This window comes from Trachypithecus francoisi, unplaced genomic scaffold (genome assembly GCF_009764315.1).
Source record: "Trachypithecus francoisi isolate TF-2019V2 unplaced genomic scaffold, Tfra_2.0 Lachesis_group8, whole genome shotgun sequence".
Lineage (NCBI taxonomy): Eukaryota > Metazoa > Chordata > Mammalia > Primates > Cercopithecidae > Trachypithecus > Trachypithecus francoisi.
In genome coordinates, this window is record NW_022681473.1 from 85,897,017 (window position 1) to 85,909,337 (window position 12,321).

General features: G+C 35.1%; 1 protein-coding gene across 7 annotated transcripts in view; it reads right to left on the minus strand.

The window, feature by feature from the left end:
• MTMR2 (myotubularin related protein 2) overlaps positions 1 to 12,321 on the minus strand; it is an 89,035-nt gene that overhangs the window by 28,975 nt on the left and 47,739 nt on the right. For 5 of the 7 annotated variants that reach the window (XM_033206383.1, XM_033206386.1, XM_033206387.1 and 2 more), the window contains 2 exons: positions 3,510 to 3,585; positions 158 to 252 (listed from right to left, as the gene is read on the minus strand). In XM_033206383.1, coding sequence (XP_033062274.1) covers positions 158 to 252; positions 3,510 to 3,585 — 171 coding nt within the window. Of the gene's footprint in view, positions 1 to 157; positions 253 to 3,509; positions 3,586 to 4,292; positions 4,396 to 12,321 lie in introns of all 7 variants that reach the window. The other 2 variants (XM_033206389.1, XM_033206390.1) reach the window with 1 other exon arrangement.

Here is a 12,321-nt window from a genome sequence, read left to right on the forward strand (position 1 = left end):
AAAATAATTAAAACTGAGCAATTAATACTGTCCAATTATATAGCTGATCAAAATCTTAATCAGAAATGCTTTAATTAGAAATGATCAATCAAAAATGAACAAAACTAGTTACAAACAACACACTCATGTACATATAAAAATCTAATCCGACTCTTACCCGTTCCATGCTTTTGAAATATAACCTATAATTCGTGACAGTCAGAGTTCCTCGTACAGCACCAGTGAATGGACATATATAAGTTACATCTTTGGCTGAAAAGGCAAGAAGTCCACAGTTCACTATACATTATGTGCTATTAAAACCTGGTATCTCATATTATAAAATTGTTATGATTCCTAGACTAATTTATGCTGAAAAATAACAGAACCAGTAATTTCCAGAGACCTCAGAATCCTACAACCCAAGCTTCCATCCCTGCACTAATCTGGGGAAGAAACATAGAATTAAATGGGATAGGCTGAAGAGGGGGAGGAACTTCTCGTCCCATGAGACAGAACATAAGTAAACAAAGGGGCTACTATCCTGGCTAGATAAAACAGTGTGGGTAGCTGCAGCAGAGATGGGTGAAACAGTACTGGTAATGGTGATATTAAAAATAAGCATGTCAAGGCACAGTCGCCATCATCTCATTGCAGTTTCTATGTAACCTCCCCAGTCTCCTGATCTTCCTCTGCTCACAGTCAAGTTTGTCAACATTATTCTAAAAATGCAATGTCCAAAACATGTTATTCCACAAACTCCTGATCTGATTAATACTTATGGGGAAAATTTTACAGGTGAAATGACACACATTTAAAATGTAATTTCTTAGAAAAATAACAGTATAAGAAGAGGATATTATACTGCTGACCAACTGATGCCAGACTTTATAAAGAAATAATCACAAATAATGTTTTATTAAATAAACGATAGATCTACATGGCATTATGTTTTGTAAAATATGCATTAACTGATTATGCAGGATAACTTAGGAATCAGTATCTCAAAATATTATTTAAAATGCCACAGTTCATAATGTCCAGTACATGGTTTTTATATCTTAAAACATTCATAAATTCCTAGTATGTCATTACTACACCAAATCAGCAGATAAAGGAGTATCTTCATCATTCCAAGGAAGTAAGGAACAATTCTGTAGAGCAACAACTTTCTAAGACCCTTGCAATGGGCTTCTGAGAAAACTTGGGGCCATGAAATATATTTAATAACCTCCTGACTTTGCTTCTCATTCAACACTTCGAAGGACTGGCTGCTTTGTATGGAATTTGAAATGAGGCTGATCTTTTCACAATCATTTCTAACCTTCAAAATAGTTCCCTTAGGAAGATTTTAAGTATAAACTACTTTTTTAAATCATTGTTTCCAATGTACATTTCATTTAGAGGGAAGCTTTTAAAATTAAATGAACCCATCATTATATAAAAATACACAAAACTTGCTTTGCACAAATAATATTTTTTCCCTTATGAATTTTTACCTCAACTAGGAAAGCTTTATTCCAGGTTACTAAAAACATTTCTGGATTCCTTCCAGAGTCAGTTTTCTTACTCGTGTAAGAAAACTCAGCCTTACTATCCTATATCCCACCACAGGAATGTCATTCTCGGGCCAGTGCTTTTCTGTTACACCTTACCCTTTATTCTAAAATCATGAGATAATATACACATAAAAGTGCTTCTAAAGTTTTAAGTACAATACAAAAATTCAAGGGTTTATACCTAGGTTACTATTATCATCATTAGTCTTTGCTTTGTTCTGTACCCTCCATCATTCCTCAAGAGATCATGACAATGGAGAAAAGAAGATAAACACAAGAAATTCTTAGACACTGACTCCTCTAGGTCAGGTAACTGACTGGATGTTAAGAGTCCAGAAAAGAAAAAAAGAGCAGTCTAGTACGACAACCAGATTTCTGACTAGAATAAATGGACAACTGGTATTGATGTCAACTGAGAGAGAGAATGCAAGAAAAAGAGTACATTTGGGGTTAAACGTGATGATTTCCATTTTGGAGATGCTGGGTATAAGGTCCCTATGGGATATTCAAGGATGTGTGTTTAAGATAGAGGCATTTGTTTACTTACATTAGGACAGGGGTTCACACTGGAGGTACAAATTTTAGAGTCATCAGCCAATATATGGCAAGTGATGTTACAAATTTAGATATGGTCAACCAAAAAGAGTATACAGGAGGGAAAAGGGAAATGGATCAAGGATGAAGTCCTAGGGCATGTTGCTATTAAAGGAAGAGGAGCCAGCAAAGGAGACTGAGTGGTAACTTGAAGGTTTTTAATAAAGCCGTATTTCATAATGGGAGCTGCAGTTATGGCATTAAGTTCAGAATAAGAAAAAAGAAACTGTCATAATGCTAGATATAACCTTATTAGCTAGGTCATCTCCCTATGCTTTAGTTTTCTTCCTCATCTATAAAATGGGGTTGATGTTATTCTCAAGAATATACTCTCTGAGAATGACTGAGATAGTAAGCACTCAATAATAATAACTACTATCATTATATAATAGCCAATTCTGAAGAAATGTAAGTAGGTAGTTCAGATTGAGAGCCTGGTGTATACATAAGACTGAGTGGTGAAAAGAAGAAGACTGAGAGGTTATTCAATCAAGAGTCAAGAGCAAGAAAAGACAAATACCATGCTAAGGACTAGGAAGCTAAATTTAGTAAATAATAATCCATTTAGAATTCAGGTCCTCCCTTTGGTTTGTTTTTACACATAGAAATGACACCTAGCCAAGTAAAATTAAGCATTTTTAAAATCCTTTTTAAAAATTATGATTGGTAACAAAATGAAAGCAGTTATATTAACTAAGAAATCATTCACTTCATTCTTCTAACATAGTACTTTATTTCTCAAGAGTTTATGAGTAGATATCTGTAGATTATCACACAGATGAAACAAAACAGAAGCATGAGGGAAAAAACAACACAGCTTATAAGCTCATTTTCAGTTTCCAGTCCATATTGTAAGTATTAGGCTGGGCAGAGAAGGGCATCTACATACAAACAGATGCGATGGAGATGACGTATTTCAGCCAAAAATTAACCTGAGTTTATTCAGAGAAGAAAGACATGAAGGAAGCAAACAGAAGAGAAGGTATTTTAAGAAAAATTACTTGTATAAGGTGACAATTCAATGTTTTTATCTAGGCAACTCAATATCTGAATATAGTAATTCAAAATAATAAAATTTTCCTTCACAGGCTTTAGCAACAGTTTTAGCAAAAAGCCACCTACTTTTAAAGAAAGTAACCAGAGAAGAGGCAAAGTATAATTCAATTTGCATGTTTCCCAGAGTTCAAACACAAACACTAGCAGCGGGTCTAGGCCTACATTTGTAGAACACACTAAGATGCTGGGAAGGCTGTAGGTAAAGAGTTCTGCCAGACAGGAGGTATCTCTGACAGCCAGTTTATTCTCTGTATGCTGAGAGTACTGAACATTCTGCACAGTCAGAACGGAGGACATTAAGCAAAAAATACCATTACGGACCCATGTCTTTAATATTTTCTCCTGGAAGCAAGGGTGGTTCTTCCATTTCTGCTAACTTGTTAGACTCCCTCAGGACCTGGGGTGGGAAAAACAAAAAAAGAAACATTTTTCGATTCAAAGGCTACTTTTTCACTCATATTTCAACTGAGTATGCTTGTTCTTGAAGTTATAACATCGTATCGCATACACTATTTTAAATCAAATTTGTTAAACTGTAGTGTTGGCATGTATAATATATGAAGTTAATGTTTTTCTAGAAAGCATTTACTGAGTGCTTAAATCATATCAAAGCACTCTACATTTGTTACACAAAAAATTTTACATGTTTTTGCACTGCCTCCTAAGACAGCCTAACAATAAAAGAGGTATTATATGCTCATTTCACAGATGAGGAAAAAGCAGCCGAAAGTGGTAATTAGTTCAAGATCACATAGTTAAAATGCCAGTGTATAGATTTGAACTATAGTTGAATGAATTCCAAAGCAATGCTAAAGGGCCATAGTACATTTAAACTCAGACAAAATTAAGTTCTTATGTAGATTTAATGTTTAGAGAATTTAGAAATGATGTTGATAAATAATCTTGTTGAAAAAGAGTTTAAATAAAATCATGATCAACAAATATTACCAGGTAGTTACCTTGTGAAGGATGCTGCCCTATATTCCAAGAATGTGGATACAGAAACAGTTCTCTAAAAGAGTTACAACCCAGAGAACACAGAGACACACCCAAATTGTCATATGCTAAATATATCCCCCCTTAACTACCAAAAGCCTTCCTCACCTCCTCCCACCTCTTTCACCGTCAAACAGTAAATTTTTGTCTCCAGTCCCATTAATTCCTCCATCTTCAGCAATCTGGCTCACCTGCGGCCAATAACTAAGAACTACAAAGAACAAATTAACTTATTTTCAATAAATTTGCAATCTAAACAAATTCATTCTTTGAAAGTTTAACAATTTATTTCATAAAGTAACTTTAATGCAATACCTAAAGAAATAGTATATACACACATATATCTTTTTATGTGCCATATCTAAACTTCAGAAAAGTCATCTTTACAGGTCATCTTTTAAAAATGCTGTCTAGTTGCCAGTCCCTCAATAATCTTATGTAGTCATAAGAGAAGAAGGAAAGGAGGACTGGCCTATGAAGATGGGGTTAAAAAGGCAAAAACTGGCCATATACAAAAATATAGACTTGGGTTCACATCCTGACTGCACCACATACTAACTTGGTAGTCTTAGACAAGGTTTTCAATTTCTCTATGCCTCATTTTCCCCATCTATAAAATGGTAACAATAGTACCACACATAGGTTGTTATGAAAATTAACTGAGTTAATACATTTAAAGCACTTATATCAGTGTTAACACACAAGATGTATGTAATAAGTGTTGTCTATCATTAATAATAAAAGTTCAAACAACTGATTGCCAGAATCTGCTAATAATTCTACTAATTATGAAAGCAACAAAATTAGACCCAAAGATACAAAACGAATATCAGAGTATACTGAAAAAAAATCAACCACGTGAAAGATTATAGAAAGGAAGATGCTTTATTCTTCCCCTGGTCTACCACCAAACGTATTCACTAAGAAATACGTTTATGTCACTTATAACGCTGGGCAGTAGTTCCCATATTGCACATGTATACCTTCTTGTGGCTGCTACAGCACTGCTCCACATGACTTCCTCTTTCTCTACATTTCTACATTCAGAAAGGACCAGCAACCCCGGAAAATATTTATGTTATGTATAGAAGAGAGGAGGGTAGTTCTGGCAAAGGCATACAGAAACATGGGAGATACAATCCTCATAAAGTTTTATAAAGTGAGAAAAGAGGAAAACTCTTGCAAGTAGCACACTGTGAGAACCACACATAGGCTTTCTTATATTCTCTCTGACCAGAATGTCAAAGAGCGAGGCAATGAAAAGAAGCAATACAAGATCCTATCTTTGTCCAGCAGAGCTGCTCTAGATGACAGACTTTTAACAATAGGCATATGCTAAAGGTTGTATATAAACAACTAATTTTACACTGGAGATAGGAAAAGGAACTCCAACTAGCACTCAAGTGAACAGAACAGGGATGGGGCAATCTAGACCCTGTGTTTGTTGACAAACACTGATTCTAAACAAATCCTTAATCAAACGAGAGAAAAGACTAGGGAAAAAAAGGCCTAGAAAAAAAAGACAAAGAAAAGAGAATATCAACCCGAAACTTTAAAAAAGAAAAAAAAGAAGTACTTGGCACACTCAAAAGGAAATAAGCCGTATTTCTAATAAACAGAAAGAGAAGGCCAGGTACAGCGGCTCGTTCCTATGCTCCCAGCATTCTAGGAGGCCAAGGCGGGTGGACTGCTTGAAAGCAGGAATTCAAGACCAGCCTGGACAACATGGCAAAACCCTGTCTGTACTAAAAATGCAAAAAATTAGCTGGGCAGGCATGGCATCACGGGTCTATAGTCTCAGCTACTCGGGAGGCTGTGGTGAGAGGATTACCCTGAGCCCCGGAAGTCAAGGCTTCAGTGAGCCATGATGCACTCTACTGCACTACAGCCTGGGCAATGGGAGTGAGACCCTGCCCTAAGAAAAAAAAAAAAAAGAAGAAAAAGAAAAAAAGAAATAGAGTAGAAACAGAAAGCCATAAGGAGAGAGACACAAGGAAACAAGATAAATGGGTGAAAATGACTGCAAGGACATTTAAAAATGTAATAGCAGAAATAAAATCTGTATGGAGTTAGTAACAAATTGCATTGGTTATTCAGAAAACAGATTTAATGTTGAGGGCAAACTTGAAAAGTGCTGTAAGAATTTGAAGGAAAAGAACAAAGATAAAATCATCATGGAAAATAATCAAGAAAAGAATCATATTTTCTAAATGAAAAAAAAAATCAATAGGAGCAAAAAGTCCAATACATAATTGATGTTGATCAGAAGAGTTTACCATGTTCCACCCAAAATCAACGAACAGAGACACATGTAGTTGCACCCTGGCAAATTTTTTTGAACTAAAAGAATTAAAATATAAACTATAAGAATATAGGCAGAAAAAAATTACCTTTGAAGAAAGCAAAATCAAGTTAGCTTCAAGGTTATCTATAATACCATATTCTACAAGACAATAACAAAATGTCATCAAAGCTGTGAAGGAATATGCTCCCATAAAGTGTTTAATGGCAGCAGGATGTCATTCTCAGATAGCCAGGTCTCAGAAAATATAACCCAGAAATACTTTTTAGAGGAAAAAAAAGAAAAAAATACCTTAAACCGTAATTCAGCTGAAAAGGGAAAATCAAAATTAAAATATACAAGGGATCTGTGGTGTATTGCAAAACCTTACGTTTCATATCCTAAGAACCCCTAAAAAACCTCCACATTCACTACCACCATACTGACCTCTTAGTCTTAGTTTCACCATTCATATTATTAACATGATATTAATACCCACCTTAAAAGTTAGCAACTATGAAATCAAGATAACTGCACCATAAAGAGATTTGCAAAGCACCGTGAAAATGAAAAAACAACAACAAAAAATAGAGACAGTCCCTGGCTTACAATAGTCCAAGTTATGGTATTTTCAACTTACAACGGGTTTATCTGGATGTCACTCCATCACAGGTCGAGGAACATCTGTACTTATTATTCACATAATAGAAGCATCAACACAAGTTTTCACTGTCTTTTACCAAAATGGCCTATTCACATGATGCTTTTTTCTCTGCTCTAGAGATTCCCTATATGACACACTTTCTCTAATACTCATCAAAGGGATTAACATGAGAAAGCATGTCATATAGGGAACCATAAATCAATCTCTCCCTGACTCCTAACTACTATGTTCTAGATTTAGCTACAGAATAGTAAGCATCTAACGGTTCTAAGGAAAGCAGCAAATCTTTTCCCTTTCTTTCATTTCTTATGAGTACTGAAGACAGCTGCAATATTCCAAAGAGTCTGACAAACCTAGGAAAATTAATATAATAATGTCTACCTGAGAGAATAAAGGAGATGGCTTGAGAAATAAAAATGGAGTAAAAGTTTAGGGTATCCTAGTGAAGGGTTTCAAAGATGCCTTCAGCAAGAGAGTCCATGTCGTATGGGTCCATTTACATGAAATTCTGCAAGACTATAGTATGAAAAAATTCAAAACAGTTGTTGCTATGGGGATGAGAATGAGCGTGTGGACTGAAAAGGGGCATGATGAAAGTATCTGGGGTGACAAGTTCTATATCTTGACAGGGATTTGGGTTGTACAGGTATATGCATTTCTCTAAACTCACAGAATGTACACTTAAGATTTCTGTATTTCAATAGGTATAAATTTTATATCAAAAGAAAAACCACATATATTTATTTGCATGCTGACATATTTACTTGGAAAAGTACTGATGTCTGCAATTTACTTTGAAACGCATCAAAAAGTTAGCTAGATAAATAGATGGATGGAGGGATACACAGATGATGGATGTCAGATAAAAACAAGGAAATAGGGTAAAATGTTAATGGCAGAATTCTGATGGTGGATACAGCCGGGTCCTTTGTAAACTTTATTTTGTGTTCAGAAATTTTTATAATAAAATACTGGGGAGAAGTTAAGGACTTTAAACTTGACCAGTCATGTTAAAAAAATAAATAAATAAATTCACTGCAGGCCTTTGATAGGGGCAGATGGCATGGTCAAGGAAGGCATGGAACCAAAAAGGATGAGGATGAAATGATGATAATCTATGAAAGGAAACAGAATCCTGGATTAGTCTATGGTAACAGAAATAAAGAGAAATATGATACATTGGAAAAGTGATCAAATCTGACCCTAGGCTTATAAAAAAATAGAAATAATTATATGAATAATACTTGACGATTTTTACTTGACAGGAACTGGATCTCAGATATGTCAGCAATGGAAGAAGAGAGAAAGCAGATTCAATGAATAAATGAAGTGAGGTCAAAACAAGAGAGGCAACTCAAAAACACCAGGAACGTATCTTGTTAAAATGGGGGTTAGGAACCAAGAGAGCAAAGCCAGTCTGGTCCATTAGGTTTTTCTGCCTTCACATGTAAATACCTTTAGTGGAGAATAAGTTACATAATCCTCAGATATGAGGGAAGAAAATTCACTCCTGGAGAAATCCTCTAGAATACTTTAAGCACTTTCTCTTATTGGGTCAAAATAATGTTACTAACTGGCTAGCCAACCTTTCTATCAGATGCATCAGAACCCTGCCTGTGTCTGGAGCTCTGGCCACATCAATAGGTAAGATTCCATAAAATGTGCTATTTGATAGCATTTGATACAATATTTAATCATTTTATTATCAAGAAAAATCTGATAATCTTATTAAAACTCTTACTTGAAAACAAATGACACAAGACTAAAATTTATAATTCTTTTTTTATTCCTACTACATAATCAGTTTGGTATCCCTCCCTTCCCAGCCCTGATTTTCTTCCATGCCCACTTCATCAAATTATTTTCAAATTGCCCAGTAATTTTCCATGTGACTTAAACTTCTTTTTTCACTCCCTCCCTTTCTCTTCTCTCCCTCTCTTTCTCACACACAGAGGCACACAAACACAAAAATACACTCTCTTACACACACACAATTAGGAAATTACTATAAACTGGATCTAGAAGTTGGCAAGTTTAAGAATCAATTTTCACATGGAATGGTTAGATGGTAGAAAAACAGGAAAGAATTTGTCTGAAATCTGCAAAACACTAAATAATCATCACCTGAAAGGGAAAAATGAGTCTATACAGTTATAAACTATCCTCCAGTCTTTTTTACATGCTGTACTAAAACCCAGAAGAGAAGAAAAGGATTTTCTTAGTAACTTATTTTTTGTTGGATAATCTTTCTAAAGAAAACTGTTTATATCAATTATTCTATTTTTTCTACAACTTGACTGACAAACCACAAAAGTGGGCAAATGAACCATGCAAACAAAAATTCTAACAAGGTAGAGCCACAGACTGGCATCTGGGATAGATCTTACTGGTTACACATTTGAAAGTACATCCAAGATCAAGCATAGGGAAGCCCCCCTACCTTTTTTTTTTTTTTTTTTTTTAATAACACAGTCAAGGACACTTTGGTTTTTCAGCTGAAACCACAACTAGCCAAAGCTGGAAAACGTTACATCACCATCCATAATTCAACAACAACAAAAACGATGACTATCTAAAGAAGAATGGCCTAGAAAGCATCATCACTTCATGCTATGGGTTGAACTGTGCCCTCCAATAATGTTGTTGAAGTCTAACCACCAGTGCCTTAGAATGTGACCTAATTTGGAAACAGGGTTGTTGCAGATATAATTAGTTAAGATGAGGTTAAACTGGTGGGTGGGCCCCTAATTCAATATGACTGGTATCCTCACAAGAAGACAGCAATGTGAAGAAACAGGGAGAATGCCCTGTGAAGAGGGAAGCAGAGATTGGACTGATGCATTTACAATCCAAGGAACATCAAAGATGGCTAAACCTCATGAGCAGCTATGAGAAAGGTATGGAATAGAGTCTCCCTCAAAGCTCTCTTGGTTGGCAGGAGCCAACCCTGGTAACACCTTGATTTCTGATATCTAGGCTCCAGAACTATGAAAGAATAAATTTCTGTTGTTTTAAGTCACCCAGTTTGTGGTACTGTTATTATAGCAGCCCTAAGAAATGAATGCCTAATATCAATAAAAACTTTCAGATTTTAATCTTAAAAGTTTTCATAACTGTGAAAACTTAGAAGCAATCTGACCTTCAGTAGGTGAATGGATAAACAAAATGTGGTACATCATGCATAGGAGTATCATTCAGTAATAAAAGGAAATTAGCTATCAAGCCATGGAAAGACTTGAGGAATCTTAAAAGGATATTACTAAGTGAAAGAAGCCACTCTGTTCGGACTGCACACTAGATGATTCCAACTACATGACATTCTGGAAAAGGCAAAAACGTGGACAAAGAAAAAGATTAGTGATTGCCTGATGTTCAGGGAGAGGGGAAAATGAAAGAGGTGATGCAAAGGGGATTTTTAGGGCACTGAAACTATTCTACATGATACAGTAACAATGAATATATGCCATCATACTTTTGTCAAAACCCATAGAATGTACACCACAGAGTATGAACCCTAATGCAAACTATGTATTTTAGTATTAATATAAAAATGTATCAGTATCGTTTCATCAGTTGTAACAAATGCACCACACAAGGTACATTCAACAGATAAATGTCAATTCCTTAACTTTTCTGTAAAAACTTCCTGTATCTCTAAAGGGTAACACATTATTCTATACATCAGCTAAGTCATAATTTAATGCTTGCTTGACTCTCATATTTAATCTATTTCTACATTTTGTCATGTCTCTTCCTTTCCTTTCCCACACCACTAATATAGCCCCACTTTTCCATCCATAAGGACTAGCCCCACACCTTCTGATGTGTCCTTCTGAGCTATACTTCAGACAGTCCTTTCCAATAAATGATGGCTCATAATAGATTATCTGACAAAAACAAGAAAAACAGAAGATAGGTAGATAGATATATTATCTAAATTTCTTTCATTTCACCTCATACCAAGGAGAATGAGCCCAGTTTATGTACTGTTTTTAGAAGATCATTATTCATTCGGTGCCGTTAACACTCTTGAAAGGTAAGTAGTATTAATATGCCCATTTATACATGGGGTAATTGACCCTTATAGAAGTTAAGGAACTTTTCCAAGGTGAAATATATCTCCGAACAGTGGCTGGAATTGAACAGATGTCTGATTACACTAAGACCATGATCATAACATAACATCCCAAGCAAGCAAGGGATATGAAGGACCACAGGCTGAGAAAGAGATCAGAACAAGAAGTAAAAATGTGGGAGTCATTCAAAAAGAGATGACAGCTGAAACCACAAAGAAGAAAGACAGTGGGGAAAACAAGGGATGAAGAAAACTTTAGCATTACCCCACTTATAAAAGAAGGAACAGCAAAGTACACAGAGGAGGGGAGGGCAGATGAGAAAGGAACCACATATTGTCACCAGATTTGAAACCTGGAATCATTATCTTTGACTCCTCTCTCCCCATAATCTGGAATGGTCAGGTAGCTTTGTGTACATTACACTCACCTATAATTTTTTCAGATTTGTTTTTTACCAAGCACTATGTCATTATCCTAGTACATGTCCTTTAGCAACTTTTACTTGGAATTATTCCAATAGCCTCCAAACATGTCTTCATTCTTTCCATTCTACCTGCCCTTAACTAGTAACACCTCTTTATGTACCCACAGCCTCTTCTGTCACTCCACCTACTATCACCAACAAATGGGAGCTTATTATTCACAATGTTCTTCTGTCCTTGGATTTTTAATCTATCTTGAAAAACAAATAGAGATCCACCATTCATTTCAGACTGCACATATTCAATAGTAAACATAAAAATTATCTTAAAATCATCCTCCCCACTGAAAGGCATTTATATTGTTTCTAGACTTGTCATTACAAACTTGAGGATTATCTTGTCAAATTTTAACTATATTATTTATAGAATAAGCAAAAATTAAAATCTTAAAAATACTGAGCTTTTCTGTTCGAATCAAGGTATGTCTTTCTATTTATTCATCTTTACCACTCAGCAGTTTTAAAGTTTCTTCACATAGTTTCTGCCTATTTAAGTTTATTCCTAGATATCTTACATTTTTAGTTATTATAAATAGAAGTTTTCTTTCTCTTATATTAGTATATTTATAATAGAAAGCTATAATTCTTATATGTAAATTTTGCCTTTTAGTGTGCCTTGTAATTTTTTTTGGAAG